This window comes from Sturnira hondurensis, unplaced genomic scaffold (assembly GCF_014824575.4).
Source record: "Sturnira hondurensis isolate 20B ecotype Veracruz unplaced genomic scaffold, ASM1482457v3 Scaffold0025325, whole genome shotgun sequence".
Taxonomy (NCBI): Eukaryota; Metazoa; Chordata; class Mammalia; order Chiroptera; family Phyllostomidae; genus Sturnira; species Sturnira hondurensis.
Window position 1 is genome coordinate 283,469 of NW_028097956.1, and position 18,011 is coordinate 301,479.

The window sequence follows — 18,011 nt, forward strand, 5'->3', positions numbered from 1 at the left end:
CTCCTCCCAACACGCTTAGGCCTCTGTGTATCCCCTCCCGCCGCCCACGATGTGGGGCTGGGGAGCGGCAGGAGGCTGTATCTTTGGCCAGGTCGCAGGTGTCTGAGGTTCAGAGCCTAGCGGCCCCCACAGCGGTGGAAGGGGTCCCAGGTCTGGGGGCGGGGACTTCGGGGGCAGGGCACAGCCGTTCCCCGCGTGCTCCTATTGGGCCGCGTGTGTTGGCCCCGCCCACTTAGGCCCCGCCCACCTACTTCTAAAAACACCGTCTTTGCTGCCGGGAGCAGCTTTGCCGCCTCCACCGGCGGGACCCCGAACGAGAGCGACCGCTGAGGGGTGGCCGACACAGAGCGAGCGGCGAACAAACAGCGCACAGCGAGGCCGGCCGCCGTGAAGCTACTCCGGCTGGCGGGCCGTCGCAATGTTTCCCAAGGAAGCCACGTTCCCCCGGGAGACGACTTGGAACATCTCGTTCGCGGGCTGTGGTTTCCTCGGCGTCTACCACATTGGCGTGGCCTCCTGCCTCCGCGAACACGCACCCTTCCTGGTAGCCAACGCCACTCACATCTATGGCGCCTCGGCCGGGGCGCTCACGGCCACGGCACTGGTCACTGGGGCCTGCTTGGGTGAGCGGGGCCTGCGGGCGGGGCCGGGCGGATGTTCATGCGCACAACGCCCCTCGGCCCAGGGCATGGAAGCCGGGTTCAGGCCCTGGGCGCAATCCCGACCTGGGCGGTGGACGCGATCCTGGGCCCGGGGGCGGGGACTAGCTTGTTTTGCTCCCAAGGTACCCTGGCCCAGCGTGTTTCTGGGGCCTGAGGCTGCCTCTGGAGCAGAAGTTGGGGGCGGGCAGGGGAATCAGAGGCTTTCTCATTGGAAAGAGAAACTAACTCGTGGGTGGGACGGTAAGACCAGGGGGAGGGGCCTAAACTGACGCTTCACCCATCCCGGGCATGGTGCCTGGACTAGGTGCTAGCGGTCACTGTGTCCTGGGGCTATGGCATTCCCGGCTGCCCTGGCCTTGGGGCCTGGTTTGAGGTGGCCTGTTAGAGCACGTGTGGGCAGTGTGACCTGATGCCTCCAGAGGGCCCCGGAGCAGGAGTCAGGCAGGTCAGGCCTGAGCCATGGCAAGCTCTCTCCCACTCTCCCTCCTTGCACACCACCCCCTATGGGCCTGGGTCCCCAGCTGTGCTCCCCACCTCTGTTTCGGCCCCTCCCACGGAGTGGCAGGTGTTTCTCTCCAGCCCGTAGTCAGAGAGCAGCGTCTGAGTGTGTGGGAAGGAGCCCTCTGCTTTCACATGCAGCCTGCCGCTTGCAAGCTGTGTTGACAGCACAGAGAGTACTCAGGGATCCTGGGAATGCCGCCCAGTCCCCAGCCTCCTGTGGCAGCCAAGGTGACAGAGGGGTCACCAGTGTCCCTTCCAGCAGGAGCCAGTGCAAGGTTCTTCCTGCCTCCTTCCTGTGACTTTGCCCTGAGAGGGGCAGGTTGGAGCTTGGCCCTAATTCTTGGGAAGGGGATCCACCACTGTGGCCCTGACCCTCCCAGTCCCCCCAGGTGCTCTCGGTCCCCATGCTGGCCTCAGGACATACCTAGGTCTCTGGTAGCCAGGGCAGGACATGGCTCCACAGCACCTGCCCCACCCCGCTCCCAAGAAACCTCTTTCTCGTGTGCGGTGTTGGGCAGCTGGAGCCCCCAGTTTGGCAGGTACTGGCCCTACATTGCCCACTCCTGACCTGGGCAGTGGGACACAGTTGTGCTTTCCAAGAGTGTGGGACCCCTCTGTTTCCAGCCTCATGCCGCTGCCGGGCCTGTGGGACCCCTGGGCCTCACTGGGCTTTACGGGTCTTGATTTGGCCAAGTGGGTAAAGGCTGAGGTTGGTCAGAGTTGAGCCTCTGCCGGCCCCCTTCCTGGGCTGAGTGCCACGGGAGGCCAGGTCTGGTGACTCATGGGTCAGAGCCGACTGTTGGGAAACACTGGGCAGAGGGCAGGCCTGGCCCCAGCTGGCCAGCCCCGCTGTCTGCTGTTTCAGGGGTGGCAGCCTGCCTCTCTCCAGGCGCAGAGTGGCGAAAGTCCCGATTGTGGGCCCGCCCCCCACAGTGGACACTGAGATTCCTCCAGGGTGGGTGGGGTGCCATGAGTCAGTGTGCCCTGGGACCCTGGGCATGCAGCCATAGGGGGCGTGCTGATCCTGGACTGCTGGCCCCTGACCCTTGGCCCTGCCGCCCAGGTGAGGCTGGGGCCAACATCATTGAGGTGTCTAAGGAAGCCCGGAAGCGGTTCCTGGGCCCGCTGCACCCTTCCTTCAACCTGGTGAAGACCATCCGTGGCTGCCTGGTGAAAATCCTGCCTGATGACAGCTACGAGCGCGCCAGCGGGCGCCTGGGCATCTCCCTGACCCGTGTCTCCGATGGCAAGAACGTCATCATATACCACTTCAACTCCAAGGATGAGCTTATCCAGGTGGGCTCTGGTGGGGTTGTGTGGGGGCACAGCTGCAGCCAGGAGCCCCGCTCACCCCACCTCTGCCCCTGCCCCACAGGCCAACGTCTGTAGCACCTTCATCCCCGTGTACTGCGGCCTCATCCCCCCGACCTTCCGCAGCGTGGTGAGTGCCCCCGGGCACCTGTCCGGGTGCCTGCTGTGGGCTGTGGGACAGGGGTGGCGGAAGCTGTCTCTCCCCTTGCCCCTTGGTCCTGCCTCTGCCTGTTGCCTCATTTCCCCCAGAGTTACTCAAGAACCAGGCCAGCCCTGTGGCTATGTACACTTCCTGTAGCTGTCCCCTGCCCCCATCTGGCTATCTCTCAGTGCCCAGGGGGGCCCATGTCCGGTGCCTAGTGGGTAAAAGGCCCAAACGAAACAGCCACTGGGTGGGGCCACCTTGTGGGGGCCAGCTCACCCTGCAGTTCCTGTGCCATGTGACTGAGTGTCCCTGCCACCTCAGCGCTATGTGGATGGTGGCATCTCCGACAACTTGCCACTCTACGAGCTCAAGAACACCATCACGGTGTCCCCCTTCTCGGGCGAGAGCGACATCTGCCCACAGGACAGCTCCACCAGCATCCATGAGCTCCGGGTGACCAACACGAGCATCCAGTTCAACCTGCGCAACCTCTACCGCCTCTCCAAGGCCCTGTTCCCCCCCGAGCCCCTGGTGAGCCCCGCGGCGGGGGGGCAAGGCCCCCACGGCCTCCCCTCGACGGCCACGGGGGGGGGGGGAACATCTGCCCACCTGACCTCCCTGAGTGACAGGCGTGGGGTGGGGATCTGGACAAGCTCTTCTGAGGACGGGGGAAGAAGCCTGGGGCCCGCATCTCCCCCTCGGGGCAGCCTGGGTCAGACCTAGATCTCCTGGCTTGGTGGTGGGCAGGGACGCCGGGACGCAGGGGCAGGGCAGGGCTCCCGTCTTACTCTCGGCTCCCACACCCCGTGCTCTCACCCCAGGTGCTGCGGGAGATGTGCAAGCAGGGCTACCGGGACGGCCTGCGCTTCCTGCGGAGAAACGGTGCGTGGGGGCGAGGCCCCACTCCCCCGTGGGGTTGGGGTGGGGCTCTGTGTGCCCACCCCTCCCTCCCCTGGGCTGACCACTGGTGTTTGGTCCTCTCCACCCAGGCCTGCTGAACCGGCCCAACCCCCTGCTGGCGCTGCCCTCTGCCCGCCCCCCTGTCCACCAGGAGGAGCGGGAGGACGGGGTGGCAGCAGAGCGGGCTCGAGTAGTGGGCCACTTGCAGCCTCCGGGGGAGGACCCCATCCTGGAGCATCTGCCTGCCCGGCTCAATGAGGGTGCGTGGAGGGGGGTGCACGGCTGCCTTCCGGGCTGTGGGGCCTGCTCCCCTTGGGGCACCCTGTGAGCGGTGGGGCGGATGTGTGAGGAGGGCCCTCCCCCCAGGGTTGGCCAGCTTCCCTCCTGCACCCCCCCCACAGCGCTGCTGGAGGCCTGCGTGGAGCCCAAGGACCTGCTGACCACACTCTCCAACATGCTGCCCGTGCGTCTGGCCACGGCTATGATGGTGCCGTACACTCTGCCCCTGGAGAGTGCTGTGTCCTTTACCATCCGGTACGGGCCCGGGAGGCGGGAGAGGAGCTCTGGACCCAGCTTCGGGATCACCCATGAGGGCCGGTCCCCCGGTCAGGGGAGAGGGGTGCGGGGGGGGCGGTGTGCTTTGGAGGTGTGGAGGCACAGACAGAGCCAAGAGCGGGGGTGTGGGCACGGGGCAGGGGCCCTAGCCCTGAGGCCACGCCTCCCGCCCCAGCTTGCTGGAGTGGCTGCCTGACGTCCCAGAGGACATCCGGTGGATGAAGGAGCAGACAGGGAGCATCTGCCAGTACCTGATGATGCGTGCCAAGAGGAAGCTGGGCAGCCACCTGCCCTCCAGGTGAGCCCCCCGTGGCCACTTGCACGTGGTCACAGCCTCACCACACTAGCCTCCCGCACTAAAGCCCGCGCTCCGGCCCGCAGGCTGTCGGAGCAGATGGAGCTTCGCCGAGCCCAGTCGCTGCCCTCCGTGCCGCTGTCCTGTGCTGCCTACTACGAGGCGCTGCCGGGCTGGATGCGCAACAACCTCTCTCTGGCAGACGCGCTGGCCAAGTGGGAGGAGTGCCAGCGCCAGCTGCTGCTCGGCCTCTTCTGCACCAACGTGGCCTTCCCGCCGGATGCGCTGCGCATGCGCCCCCCCACCTGTCCCAGCCCTGCGCCTCCGCAGCACCCTCCCGGCTTGCCCCCTTGCTGAGCGCCTTCCCAGCTCCCTGGGTCCTAGTGCTGAGGGCCGAGCCCCCCAGCTTCCCTACTGCGTGAGGCCCGGGGAGGGGGGCGCCTGGGGCTGGCTGAGATCCTCCCTGGCCCCTCCATTGCTGGTGGAGTGAGGAATGGGGACCCTGGGGGCTGCGAGAAGGGCTTTGCTATCAACACCTCCACCAACCACTCACTAGCTGCACTGAGTCCTCGGGGGTATGGAGCACCCCCCAGAGGGCCCCTCACCTGTGCCTCAGTTTCCCCCCAGGTCCACTGGGGGCAGGGCCGGGGCCCCTCGGGGGGCAGCGGTTACTGCTCCTGGGGACTTTGTAGCTGCTCCTCCCTCCGCAATGTTCACATTTTACTGAAGAAGGTGTGTGAAGCGTTATTTATTTTTCCTGAAGCAGATGTAATAAAGGCTGTGCTCAGCCCCCGCGTCCTCCTCGTATGTGACCCCTCTAGCTGACCAGTGTCGGTGCCTCTTCAGGTTTGGGCTTCCAGGGGTCTGGTCCCCTTGAGCCCGGCACTCAGGCTGGGGGCTCCCCTCCAAGGCACCCGTGGGCCTCCCGGGCTGCAGCACCCTCGTTGGGCTAGGACACCTACACTGGCGCTGGGGCCGGCTGCCTGACCCTTGGGTGCAGCTTTCCAACGGCCAGCGGAAACACTTGGGACCAAGGTCCTTGCTGAATGAAAAACAAAGGCCTGTTTACAGAAGGCGGTGCCCCCATCTCTGCTCCGTGGCCACGTGCTGTGGGGGCTGCTCTCCGCGGTGTGGAGGGTGCCAATCCCAAGGGCACCTGGCACCTGCTCCACTGGGGGCGCTCAGCCCAAGGTCCTGTGTGAACTGCTGGGCCTCCCCTGGCCACCGCAAACCTCCCTGGCCAGGTGCACCCGTGTCCTTGTTCCCGGCCCCCCTCCGTGTGTGCCGGCTGCCCAGTCTCCTGCTGATTCGTAGGAGGGTCTCAGATATGAAGGCGAGCCTGAGCTGACGGGGGCTGGACCTTGTTCTGGGAGAGACGTTGTTTCCTGAAGGTGTCCTCTGCCCTGGGCAGTCAGGGAATTCAGCCAGCCTTCCTTGGTGACCAAAAGGGCCCAGGGCGTGAGGGGTGCTGGATCAGCAGGCACTTGGCTAGCTGTCCAGGGCTCTTAGTCTCGCCCAGTTCAGCCCCACCTGCCTCCCCCAGCCCTGCTTGGGTGTGGGGTGGCTGTGGTGGCAGCCCCCAGCCAACAATAACGGTTGGTAGTAGGACTGGGCGAGCCGGCTGGGCAGGTCCTCGGTGTTCCTGTGTGCCAGGGGCCGCCCCCCTCCTAGGCTCAAGGTCTTGTCCCATCTCCGGACCTGTTGTAGTTCAGCAGGATCCCAGGCCCCTGGAGGAGGTGAGGCCAGGCCCTCCAGGTGGGTACAGGGCCAGGCTGGGGCCGCAGTGGTGGGGGGGCCTGGGTAGGAGGTTGAAATTTTCTCCCGCAGCAGGAAGAGCACACGCGGACTCCACCCAGCTCCTTCCCTCAGCCCTGCCCCAAGGGGACCCAATTCAGGGCTGCGCCCCAACTGGAGTGCTTGGGGGGCCGGCAGAGGCGAGGCCCTCCCACCCCCACCCACCACTCACCCTCACACAGGCGCAGGCCTCTGTGCTGTTAAGCGTCATTTTCCAGTAAGCTACGCGTGTCTTATGTAAACAGGGGGGAACCGAACTGGGAAAGTTTAGGGAGGGAAGGAAAGCGGCCCACTCCCAGAGATAACCACCTAAAGCGCTCCGCTCCGTCTTCTGCCTGGCGTTTTCCTACACACGCTTTTTGGCGTCTTGAATTGTGATCCTCAAGGCAGTGCCCCCCTCCTCACCTTGGCCCTGCTCAGGAAGGGTCCCCAGGTACCTGGGTCATGCCCGTGCCACCGTGCGCGGGGGCTCTGCCGGGACAGAGACGCGACTGCCAGGTCCAGGGTGGGTGGGGAGTGAGGCCAGAGCCGCGCTGCCTGGGACCGGCCGAGAGGCGGGGACAGGGCGGCAGCAGCGGGGCCCCGCCCGGGGCCGGCCCAGGCCGGGGTCTCGGTGCCTGCAGGGCAGCAGTCGCAGATTCGCCCTGCGCCCCCCCCACCCCCCGCCGTGCCCGCCTTTCCGGGAGGAGAGGCCAGGTGCGCGGCAGGTGCGGCTGCGGCGCGGCTCGCAGGTAGGCGCCAGGCGGGCCCCGCTGCCCCGAGGCAGGGAGCGCGCGTGGCGGTCAGGGACTCCGGGGACCCTCCGGGCGGGGCGCGGTCGGCTCTCCCCCCTGCTTCCCGCGTCCGGCCGCAGCGCCGCTTCCGCTGGAATGGACCTCCGGTCCCGGGGGGCCGCCGGCCGGGGAGAGGTCTCTGGCTCGATGTCCCTTCCTGTCGCCCTCCCTCAGACCTGCCCTCCCTGGAGTAGGGCGGGTTCTCTGCTCCCCAGGAGTAGGGCGGGTAGAGAGCCAGAGTCCCGAACTGAGGGGGAAGCCCGTCCGGCCCAGGTGTGGGGGGAGGGTGTGCCACGCGGGGGTTGGCGCTGGGAAATCCGGGACCAGGGCGTGGTGCGAAGACAGGTGCCTCTGATAAGGGGGCGGGGCGCCTCGGCGAGGGGGGCGCCCGCGGAGTTCCGGGCCGCGCCGCGGAGGGGGCCGTCTGTGGCAGGGGCTGCTGAGCCTAGAATCCGGGGTATTACTGACACGGGCCGTGGAGGGCACCCTGTCCCAGGCCAGGCCCCCGCACCTGCACCCCTGGGACCCTGGCGCCCGACAGTGGGAGGGGCTGTGGCCTGGAGGGAGGGGCTTACTCAGCCCGTCAGCTGGAAGGGGCGGGGCCCGGAGGCCCAGGCTGGGGTTGGGGGCGCTGAGAAAAGGGTCAGGCAGGACCGGCCGAGTGCTCTCCCGGTCCAGCCCCGCAGCCCTTGTCCCTGACCCGAGGCTCCTCACCTCCCCCGCAGTGACCGCTCCCTCACCCAGGCTCTCTGCCCTCACTCGCCAGAAGCTCCCCTCTCCACTGTCCATCGCAAGATCTTCTGTAGCTGCCCCCCAAACTGAGACTGCCTCTCTCCCCAACCAGTCCTCTCTCCTGGCCTGCCTCCTGGGCCCGCAGCCTCTAGCTCCCTGGGCGCCCTGAGTCAGCGCCCCCCCCCAACCCTGTGCCTGCAGCCTCTCCTCTCTGGACCTGCACGGTTCCTTGTCCCGGCTTCCTCTGCTCAACGCTGGGTCCTCATGGCTCCAGCGTAGCCCTCGCCCTCTCTCTGCCTCCCCCTCCTCGTTATCTGAGCTCTGCTCAGCCTCGACCCCTCCTTGGCTTTGCAGCACCCAAGGGCCGAGCCCCGGCTGTCATGGCCAGCCTGGGGAAGCCCAGGGCTGGGGAGGCCCAGGAAGAGGAGGGGGAGGAGGATGGGGGCCCCGTGGGGCCCCGGGCAGCCATGCTGGCGCAGGCCCAGGAGCTGTTCCTGCTGTGTGACAAGGAGGCCAAGGGCTTCATCACCCGGCAAGACCTGCAGGTGAGCGAGCCCCCAGGCCCAGGAGGCAGCCGGCCCAGGGCTGACTGACCTCAGCTGCTCAGCCCGGCACCGTTGTCCGGCCAGGGCTTGCAGAGTGACCTGCCCCTCACGCCGGAGCAGCTGGAGGCCGTGTTCGAAAGTCTGGACCAGGCACGCGCAGGCTTCCTCACTGCTCGAGAGTTCTGCCTCGGCCTGGGTGAGCCCCTTCCTTGTCCCCCGACCCTGGCCCTCGCCCAGTGACCCTCCCCTGGCACTCGTGGGGCTCTGTGGGGCCCACAGCGACTGGGGCTTCTCCGTCGTCGCCCTCCGGGACAGGCGCTGATGTCCATGCCCACTGGCTGCAAGGCAAGGCCCCCAGAAAGCCCCCAGCTGCTGCAGCCCCTGTGGGGCTGACCCTCCCGCTCCCCCACCCTCTCTCCCATGCCGAACCCAGGTGGGGCTGGCTGGGAGCCAGCTGTCCCTTCTGGCCTGAGCCCGGCTGTCACCTCCCATTCCCAGGCCTAGAATCAAACCAGAATAAGGAAGAAAAACAGGAAACTGGGCTCTGAGAAAGGGCAGGATATGTGGGTGTGTTGCAGGGGAGGCAAGTGGAGGCTGAGCTCGGGTGGTAACCCACAGTCCTGATAATCTCTCTCTCTCTCATATCCACAGGGAAGTTTGTGGGGGTGGAGTCACCCCAGGGTGCACTGCCCTCTCTGGCTTCTGAGGAAACCTTTGAGTCTGGCTGGTCAGAGGTGCAAGGCACCGAGGTCTCCCTGGAGGAGGAGGAGGAGGAGGAGATATTCTTCTCTGCACTGGAGCAGCTTGGGGTGGCCCGGGTCCTGAGCGAGTGAGTCCGTGTTGGTCTATTCTCCGGTTCCCTCTCCTGGCTGCTGTCTATCCACTTTGCCCTCGCCTGCTCTGGGCAGGGTCCCCAGCCCGGGTCTGGCCTCGCTGTTCCCTCTCAGCTGCCAATCCCTAGAAGGAGCCTGGCCGTGATTTCCCGCAGGATTTGCATTTTAGGAGGCTGCAGTCCCGGCCGCAGGGAGGAGGGGTTGCGCCTCGCACACAGCCTCCTAACACAGGGCACAGCCCTGCTGCGTACACAGGACCCCTCGTGGCCAGGCCAGCCGCGCACAGAAAACCGAGCCCTGGCTGGGGCGAAAGCACCCCCACGAGGGAGGCCCTGCAAGCGGCAAACGCGCCTGGCTTGTCTGGGGCTGCAGGGGCGACCCCACTCTGGCTTCAGCCCCTGCCCACCCTTGCAGGCAGCGGGCGGCGCGGACCCTCTGGACGCGGCTGCAGCATGAGCGGCCCGAGCTACTAGGATACTTCGAGGACGTTCTGATTCGAGCGTCCGCCTGCCTGGAGGAGGCGGCCCGAGAGCGAGACGGCCTGGAGCAGGCGCTGCGACGGTGAGACCTGGGGCCGGGGCGGGGCACCGGAAGGCAGTAGGCGCGGTTCGGGGGTCTCCAGTGCTGGTGGGTTCCAAGCAGCTAACCATCTCACTCCGGGCCCCCCGAAGGCGGGAGTGCGAGCACGAGAGGGAGGTGCGGTGTCTGTACGAGGAGACTGAGCAGCAGCTCCGCCAACAGCGCCAGCGCCTGCGGAGTCAGGTGGGTGCTCGGCCCGGGCCCAACCCCGGGCACGCGCGTCTCCCTGGCTCCGCCTCCTCGGAGTTGGTCCTAACCCCTGGTCCCTGCCCCACGGCCGCCTGCGGAGGCTCAGTGCCCCTTCGCGCGTCTCAGGACCTGCCCGGGGAGGAGCGGAGAGGCCACCTGGAGCTGGACCTGCAGAGCCGGGAGCAGGAGCTGGAGCGCGCGGGCCTGCGGCAGCGAGAGGTGAGCGGCGGGGCCCGCGCCCCGCGCCCCCACCCCGCGCCCCCACCCACTCCCTCCCCCCCACCGTTGCCTGCCCTCCCGGGTTTCCTGGGTCTCCAGCCTGGCAACTCTGGGGAGTCAGGGGCAAACCGACATCGCGGGGAGGAGGGGGTCCCTCTGCAACCTCTATTCCTCACGACCCCCAGCTGGAGCAGCAGCTACAGACCCGGGCCGCGGAGCAGCTGGAGGCGCAGGCGCAGAACGCGCAGCTGTGGCTAGCCAACGAGGCCCTGCGGGCGCAGCTGGAGGCCGCTCAGCAGCAGCTCCGCAGCCTGGAGGGCGACGCGCAGAGCCGCCAGGAGCAAGCCCTACGGTGCCCAGGGAGTGGGGCTCGGGCGGGCCCTTGGGGGCGGGAGCCGAGGAGGGGATGAGACCGACGGGCGAGGTGAAGCCGGAGCTGTGTTTGGGTCTCGGGCGGGGGCCACTTCCATCTGCTCCCCTAGTCCCCGCCCCGCCCCCAGGGTCTGCGTGGGTCAAGGCCCTCTAGGGGGTCGTGGAGCGCCCCAGGAGTCTCCCCGTATCCGGCTCACCACCTCCCACCCGCAGAGATGTGGTTGCGGTCTCGAGGAACATGCAGAAAGAGAAGGTCAGCCTCCTGCGACAGCTGGAGCTCCTCAGGTTCGGTCATGCTGAGGTCACACGAGGGATGGGGCTCCGTGCACCTGCGGGCTTCCCGACCTCCCTGAACGCTGCCTGCCTCCCTGTGAGGGAGTCCTTCCTTGTGTCTGTCCTCTCTCCCTCATGCTGTAGCCCAGCTAGGCACGTCTCTCCTGGTCTGAGGGAGGAGGGTCTGAGGCCCCATTACCCACCCTAAAATGCTGCCTCCTGAGACCTCTCTGAACGCTTGGACTCTCTTCCCCAGGGAGCTGAACACGCGGCTACGAGACGAGAGGGACGCCTGTGAGACCAAGCAGCTGGGCAGTGGCCGCAGGAAGACTCTGGCCTCTGCCCGCCTGCCGGGGCCTACCTGCTGCTGCTGCTGCTGCTGTAGCAACGGGACCCGACCCCCCAGACGTGGCTCAGGCCACCTTCCCAGTGCCCGATGACCAGCGCCCCCATGACTCACCAGGTGTTAACCTGGAAAAGCCGACCCTTGAAAGTGACTCGGCGTGGCTGGAGCTGCCCATCAGGATGTGGGCTCTCCCTATGGGGATGTCCAGCCTGCCTGGTTACAGACATGGAGGAACTAACCCAGGACGATCAGGGCCCCCTCTGCCACCTTTCTGGTCTTCATCCTGTCCAATCCATCTCTGTCCAGCAGAAGCCATCTCCTCCTCCAAATAAACTCCACCGGCTGCACCGCAACCTCCGGGACCTCCTGTGTGCAGGAGGGTGGGGGGCTATAGACTTCAGGTGTCCAGGGTGCATGCGTGGCACAGGTCCACAGCCCTGCTGTGCTGGGGCTGCGGGTCCCTCTTTGTGCCTGTGGGTGTCCCTGTGTCTCTGGTCAGACCCCAAGCCCTCACAGCCCATAAAAACTTGAAGCCCCACAGGCTGCAGGGACAAGGAGGCCGAAGCCCACATCTCCCCAGGGAGCGCCAGGAAGGGTTTCCTCCCACTCTGGACTCAGCTGACCATCCCTTCCCCATGCCAGTCCTCACACGGCTCTGGGCCAACCACCTGAGTCATGTCAGCCCTGTGTGACTGCCCTGGGTGAGGCCCGGAGCGGCCTCCAATGCTCCAATGCAGGGGGGGGGCGGCGCTGGGAGCTGCCAGTTCAGCCCCAGACAGGGGGTGATGAGGAGTGCAGCCACTGTCCATGTCCCTGTCACTGGAGAGGTGCTTAGACCTACTACGTGCAGGTCCAGGCCCTGCCTGGGGCTGGGGGTGAGCTAGCAGGGTGGGCAGCTCCCTTCCTTCTCCCCCACTCTCCCATCCCCAGTCCAGCGGGTCAGCAGGACTTGCTCCCTCAAGCCCTCCCACCACTGCCAGGCCGGATGCCCCCCAAACTGAATGCATCTCACAGGAGCCCTCGGCCTTCCCCCACCAGGTCAGCATCTGTTCTGCTGACCCCTGCAGTCTCCGGGTGGTCCCTGGGTTGGGAGGAGAGAACGATTAAGGCCTGGAGGCCAACGGGGGTCTCGGACAGAGTCCAGGGCCTTGGCTGGGTTGGTGGCCTCCCCACTTCCCATTCCCCTAGCCCAGTTCCTCTGCCTCCCGAAGGTGTGGGCCCTGGCCAGGTTGTGGGGATCCCAGGGCTGCAGCTCCCCTGGCCTCCAAAGCCCTGGTAGAGACCCTTACCTCCTACACCGTCTGGAATCCCGCCTGCCAACTAGGCGCACCTGTTCAGACCTGCGGGCCGTGGGCGGGGCCCGCGGGGCTCCCGAGGCCGAGGATGTCGGCTGTGGGTGGACCTGCGGGCTGGGGCGGTGTTTGTTGGCCATGGGTGGGCCTGAGAGCCTGGGGGCCGAGGCGAGGTTTGTCAACCGCGGGCGAGCCCGAGCCGTGGCAGAATTAGTCGGCCGTAGGAGGTGCTTTGGAAGCCAGGGCGGGTTTTGCCGGCTGTGGGCGGGGCCTGTGGGCCGGGGAGGGCCAAAGGCGGCCCCTGAACCTCCGAGAAGCCTCCCGCCAGCCGTGCGTTCTCGGCGCCTGGAACCTCCGCCCCCGCCAGACTCGAAAGTGTGGCCGGTGAGTGCGCCGCTTGGTCAGGTGGAACGCTGGGGCCGAGAGCGCCGAGGACCTCAAGGGCGCGGACTCGGCGGTCCGGCGAGGCCCTTTCCGGTGGGAAGCGGACTTCAGGAGGCCGGGCGGTTGGAGGGCGACCCAGGGCGAGGGCGGGGTGCCTCCCGAGTCTCCAGACAGGCGTGGCGGAGCCTTTGGGCTAAGCGCCACAACTGAGCATCCCACTCTTTGTCCCTGGACGCCGACCTCCTTCCCTCCTTCCGCAGGCCCGCCACCCTGTGTAAGTGGGCGGGCCGCCATGGGGACTTCATCGCGGTGACGCGGGATTCCCACCGGGCCTGGCTGGAGCCTAGTCCCTGGTCCCTCTCCTTGGCACGAGGGCTGCCGAGGGCCCGGTTGAGTTGCAGGGCACTGGGGTGGGGCAGCTTCGTTCCCGGCCGCAGGAACTGCTTCTGGCCGGCCTTTCCCTGGCGGTTCACATCCGCCAGGCTCTCCCGGAAAGAGGGGCCTCTCCTCCCGGGTGGCCTGTGCGCGGCCGCAGGGGCTGGGTCTGTGTCCGAAATCCGCCTCCCCAGGAGGCCTGGGACCTCAGAGCAGGCCCAGGGGCACGTGTGCCGAGTGTAGGGCTTCCACCCCTCCCGCTCCGTGGTTGGGGTCTGCGCGCTGTTTTCTTTCCAGGCTGCACCTCTTGCTGCTTTGTTGGGGGAGGGACAGTGACAAGTCTGGCATTGAGGCCTAGGGTGTGGTGCTTGGAGAAGACGTGAGGTTCGTTTCAGGATCGGACTGTCCAGAAATGTCCTCCTCCCTGCCCCTGCTGGCCCAGACTAAAATACCCGGCCAGGCCGCTCCCCTTTCTGCGGCTGGGAATGACGTTGCCAGCGCTGGAAACCTGGCTTGGGTCGACCGCCTGGGGCAGCCTCTGGGAGGGGTGGCAGGATCCTGTCCACCCTTCATGGGTCAGACCTGTGACCTCTCCCTGCTCTTCCAGAGAGCCCCCTGGGGAACTTCTGCCCACCAGTCTTCCCGACAGCCAGGTGAGCGCTGGGTGGGGCTGTGTGAGGCCAGCTGTGGGTGTTCTCGAGTCTGGAAAGGTGGCCCCAGGCACTGCTGTCTGGGTCCCACAGCCCTGCCCCGCCCTCCCGGGTACCATCCCCTCACAACAGAGCAGGCTGGCCCTTCCTGGCTGGGGTGCCTCTGAGGAGGGCAGGGCCTGGAGCTGCGCTTCTCACTGGGGTTAATGTGACTGTCCCCTTTCCAGTAATGAGGATACCCCAGGTCTGGGGGTGGGCATGTCTGCCAGCTCTGCCTGCCTGTCCACTGTCCCTACTTCCCACTCTTGCTGGAAGGAAGGGAGGCCTGAGGGACTATGTGAAAGGCCACGTGGTGAAGTAAAGGGCAGGCTAGTCTGCCTTTGGGTGGCCTCCTCCCTTCTTCCGAGTTCTTACTGCCGGCCTGTGACTTGGGGCCTGGAAGTGCTGGGGGCTGGGCCCTGCAAGAGCTCACCACTAGGTGCCTGCTGGGGCTTCCTACCCTCGCTGCCAGTGGGAGGGAGTCAGCCAATGATGGTTGGGGGTTCTCTGTGCCCTCTATGCCCTGGGTCTGGTCGTGGAAGCCAGGCCCTCTCACCTTCCAAGGCAGTGGGTAGCTTGCTGGTCGCAGTGGGAGTGGGGGCTCCTGAGCCGCTAGCTGGCCCGGAAAGTGCCCTGGCTCCCATGGGTGCTCTCCCAGGGTGCCTGGGCAGGGCCAGCAGTCGCTGGGGCATTGGTGTCCTCTCCTGTGCCCACTGGGGGTCTGGCTGTCCTCCCAGTCAGGTGCTGGTGGGTGAGCCCTCTGACCTCCGCTGCCTCCCAGCTCCAAGATGGGTGAGTTCAACGAGAAGAAGTCGACATGCGGCACAGTCTGCCTGAAGTACCTGCTCTTCACCTTCAACTGCTGCTTCTGGGTGAGGGCCGGCGCCCGCCTTCCCCCAACCCTCCTCCACTTGTCATCCCATCCCTGCTCCTTGAAAGGGGTCCTGGTCTGGGGCTCCCATGCGGTAACTGACCACTGTGCACTGTCCACAGCTGGCTGGCCTGGCCGTCATGGCTGTGGGCATCTGGACGCTGGCCCTGAAGAGCGACTACATCAGCCTGCTGGCCTCAAGCACCTACCTGGCCACAGCCTACATCCTGGTGGTGGCTGGCGTTGTTGTCATGGTGACTGGTTTCCTGGGCTGCTGTGCCACCTTCAAAGAGCGGCGGAACCTGCTGCGCCTGGTCAGCAGGGCATGGCTGGCACTGGGGGTGGGGGTGCCTGGGGGGGCTCCCCACCTGGCTGTCTGGGGCTGCCTCTGGGGCCCTGACTGGGGAGGCAGGGACTGATGGGACCTGCGTACAACACTGCAGGATAGCCCCTGCTCTGTCCACCTGGGAGGGCGCCCCACCCGCCCAGCCTTCCCGTGAGTCCCCAGCCCCAGGGGAGACATCGGCTCTGGAAGGAAGCCCTTGCCTGCTGTCTGGATTCCTCACTCTGTGGCCACCTGGGAGCTGAGGGTGGGGACTCTGTTGAGCCTGGACCCTAGGAACCCTCAAAGAATGGGGGTGTCTGTGTCCCTGCTCACTGCCTCCTTCCCCCGCCCAGTACTTCATCCTGCTCCTCGTCATCTTCCTGCTGGAGATTGTTGCTGGTGTCCTTGCCTATGTTTACTACCAGCAGGTGAGGGGCCTGGGCAGGCCACACGGGGGCGTGGGCACACACAGGGACCCTCCTCCCCAAGCTGCAGAGCTGACCACTGTGCCATCAGGCCCTGGAGGTGAGGGCTGAGTGGCAGGAGTGGGCTGCCCTGTAGGTGCTCCTGGGGGCAGGCGGGTGCTCCTTGGAGCTGCAGTTGTCTCCCCGCCCCTGCCCCACCGTGGCCACCTGGGTGACTCTCCCGTCTGAGCTTGAGCGTGGCCCCTCCCTTCCCTTGGAGCCCTCCCCCTCTCCCCCTCTCCCAGCATCTGCGCCGCCCCTATTCTGCCCCAACTCGGAGGGTCTTAAGACTGTGACTGAAGTTCTCACCATCGCACCCCAAGCTGAACACAGAGCTCAAGGAGAACCTGAAGGACACCATGACCAAGCGGTACCACCAGCCAGGACACGAGGGCGTGACCAGCGCTGTGGACAAGCTGCAGCAGGAGGTGGGTGGGTGGCTCAGGGAGGGGCCTTTCTGGGACTCCTGTGGGAGCCACAGGCTGGCCCGGAGGGGCAGGGACTCAGCCCTGCGGTGCTCTCCCTGCAGTTCCGCTGCTGCGGCAGCAATAACTCCCAGGACTGGCAGGACAGCGTGTGGATCCGCTCCGGGGAGGCGGGTGGCCGCGTGGTCCCAGACAGCTGCTGCAAGACCGTGGTGGCCCACTGTGGTCACCGGGATCATGCCTCCAACATCTACAAGGTGGAGGTAGGTGGGCGGGCCTGAGGCTCCCTGTGAGGAATGCTGGGCGCTGGCCTGGTCTCCCCACCCCCTGGAGGGGGCCTGTGGCTGCAGCAGAGGGGGCTGGAGGACTTGCTTGCCTTCAGTGCCCCCCACTCCCACCTGCCAGGGCGGCTGCATCACCAAGCTGGAGACCTTCATCCAGGAGCACCTTCGGGTCATCGGGGCCGTGGGCATCGGCATCGCCTGTGTGCAGGTACGGGCTTGGGGCAGAATGGGCCCTGGTGGGTGGGGGTCCCAAGGCTGGCATGGTGGCCTGCTCACACCAGGTCTGTGCCACAGGTGTTTGGCATGATCTTCACGTGCTGCCTGTACAAGAGCCTGAAGCTGGAGCACTACTGACCCTGCCCCGGCCTGGCCCTGTGCTGCCGGCGCCATGGCTTCTGCAGAGCAGACTACTGAGCTGACACTACTGACGGCCCGGGCGCGGGGTCCCGGGCGCCTTTCCCTCTCCTCCCGCTTTGCCGGGAGGTTGTGTCCCCGTGTCCCCACCACTGTGCCTTCTGGGGACCCCCACCCCAGAGGGAGCTTCAAGTGCCTTTTGCTGCACACCAAAGTCCTGAGGCTTCAGGCAGGGTTCCCTACTGAGTGGGGGTGGGGCGACACTTCTGCCTGTGTGGGGGTCCTGACAACCAAGTACCCCATTCCCTCAGGCCACTTCCCTGGGGGGGGTTATGGCACCTCGGGGTGCGCCCTGATGCCTGTGCTTAGTTGGAGGGGCTGGTTTGGCAGCAAGTTGAGTAGAAACGAATGGGCTGGGCTGGTCCACCCTAGGGTGCTCCCAGCCCCTTGGACACACCCCACATGGAGGTCAGGGCAAGCCTTGGAGGGCGGTGCAGGGGTTATGGATCAGCTACAGCTGAGGAGCTGTGTGTGCCCGTCAGCAGGTTGGTTGGAGCGCAGCCCCCTGCCCGCATGGAAAAGCCAAGCCAGCCAGCCCTGTCCCCAGGGTCTTGTGCCTCCTGGATCCCCTGGTCCCAGCCTGCTCTGCGGAGCCTGCTTCATCTCCCCACTGCTCTCACCACCCACTAAAAGGCCACAATGTTCACTGTTGCCCCCCTTCCCTGGGGCCAGGTTTGGAGGGTCAATCACTGCTGTATTAGAAGTGCTATAGCTGCTCCTGCCACATAGCAGGTACACAATAAACGTGTGGAACAGACAGGTGGGCTCACTGCGTTAGTGTGACACGGTACTGGCCCTCAGAGCCCTCATGTTCAGCAGGGTGCACAGACCCATGGCCCACGGTGGTGACAAAGGAGGACACTGGAGGGTCCAGGGCAGCCAGGTGTGAGCTGAGCGCTGGCAGGACTCAAGGGAGAGGCCTGGGGAGCGGGGTGCTGCTGTGCACTGGCAGAGAAGGGGTCAGGCCTGGGCTCTGACGGGTGTGTGCTGCAGATGGGAGCCAGAGCTTGGCCACTGGACCTCTTTGCCCCAGTGGATGCCCAGCTCCTGTCCCCAGTGCTTGGGCTGTGTACCCGGGGCAGGCCCCAATCTCAGACATCCGGCCAGAAGCAGCCTCACCTCCTCCGGACTGTGCGTCTGCCTCCCACTGGATGGAGGGCTCTGCCCATGGTTGTGGCTCTCCCTGCTGGTGCCCAGGGCACTGGGAGCTTGGCTGGGCCTGACCCCTAGCAGGGCCTCCTTGGGGCCACCAGGGACCTGCTGGGGGTCCCAGGCTGAGGGGAGGCCAGGTGCACCCCTCCTGACTGCAGAAACTTGGGTGAGGGGAGTGGCCTGCTGAGCCCTGTGGAGCCTGGGAGCTTCTGGCAGTTCAGGAGGGCTAGTTGTAAGCACAGCAGGCCCTCTTCAGGACCCGGAAAACCTGGTTCTTCACGTCCTAGGAGAGAGTAAGCGGGGACCTCAGTG

At 66.3% G+C, this 18,011-nt stretch overlaps 4 protein-coding genes across 12 annotated transcripts; 3 read left to right on the top strand and 1 right to left on the bottom strand.

Moving 5' to 3' along the window:
- The first annotated feature begins 265 nt into the window (after nt 1-265).
- PNPLA2 (patatin like domain 2, triacylglycerol lipase) lies at nt 266-5,157 on the top strand. Its single transcript, XM_037039193.1, has 9 exons — nt 266-623; nt 2,227-2,459; nt 2,539-2,604; nt 2,941-3,150; nt 3,441-3,501; nt 3,609-3,779; nt 3,921-4,053; nt 4,250-4,372; nt 4,456-5,157. Exons 1-9 carry the CDS (start codon nt 419-421, stop codon nt 4,724-4,726), a joined length of 1,473 nt encoding a protein of 490 aa, XP_036895088.1. The 5' UTR covers nt 266-418; the 3' UTR covers nt 4,727-5,157.
- LOC118982258 (translation initiation factor IF-2-like) lies at nt 5,100-7,725 on the bottom strand. The gene is made up of 3 exons (XM_037039251.1): nt 7,651-7,725; nt 6,569-7,381; nt 5,100-5,411 (listed from the first exon to the last, which is right to left on the bottom strand). The coding sequence occupies exons 1-3, from the start codon at nt 7,723-7,725 to the stop codon at nt 5,328-5,330; spliced, it is 972 nt and encodes a 323-aa protein (XP_036895146.1). The 3' UTR covers nt 5,100-5,327.
- CRACR2B (calcium release activated channel regulator 2B) lies at nt 6,043-11,379 on the top strand. 6 transcript variants are annotated; one of them, XM_037039196.1, is made up of 11 exons: nt 6,066-6,105; nt 6,197-6,303; nt 8,023-8,213; nt 8,298-8,409; nt 8,865-9,042; nt 9,461-9,607; nt 9,718-9,808; nt 9,941-10,033; nt 10,219-10,385; nt 10,619-10,690; nt 10,935-11,379. In XM_037039196.1, the coding sequence occupies exons 3-11, from the start codon at nt 8,049-8,051 to the stop codon at nt 11,116-11,118; spliced, it is 1,209 nt and encodes a 402-aa protein (XP_036895091.1). In that variant the 5' UTR covers nt 6,066-6,105; nt 6,197-6,303; nt 8,023-8,048; the 3' UTR covers nt 11,119-11,379. The 6 variants fall into 6 exon arrangements, with proteins under 6 accessions (XP_036895089.1, XP_036895094.1, XP_036895091.1 ...); XM_037039195.1 differs by having other exon boundaries at nt 6,090-6,124; XM_037039194.1 differs by lacking the exon at nt 6,197-6,303 and having other exon boundaries at nt 6,043-6,124.
- Nucleotides 11,380-12,579: 1,200 nt separating this feature from the next.
- CD151 (CD151 molecule (Raph blood group)) lies at nt 12,580-17,304 on the top strand. 4 transcript variants are annotated; one of them, XM_037039209.1, is made up of 9 exons: nt 12,580-12,700; nt 13,683-13,728; nt 14,546-14,636; nt 14,758-14,949; nt 15,314-15,388; nt 15,748-15,852; nt 15,954-16,112; nt 16,255-16,341; nt 16,428-17,304. In XM_037039209.1, exons 3-9 carry the CDS (start codon nt 14,553-14,555, stop codon nt 16,485-16,487), a joined length of 762 nt encoding a protein of 253 aa, XP_036895104.1. In that variant the 5' UTR covers nt 12,580-12,700; nt 13,683-13,728; nt 14,546-14,552; the 3' UTR covers nt 16,488-17,304. The 4 variants fall into 4 exon arrangements, with proteins under 4 accessions (XP_036895104.1, XP_036895103.1, XP_036895106.1 ...); XM_037039208.1 differs by having other exon boundaries at nt 14,552-14,636; XM_037039211.1 differs by lacking the exon at nt 13,683-13,728 and having other exon boundaries at nt 14,502-14,636.
- The last annotated feature ends 707 nt before the right edge of the window (nt 17,305-18,011 follow it).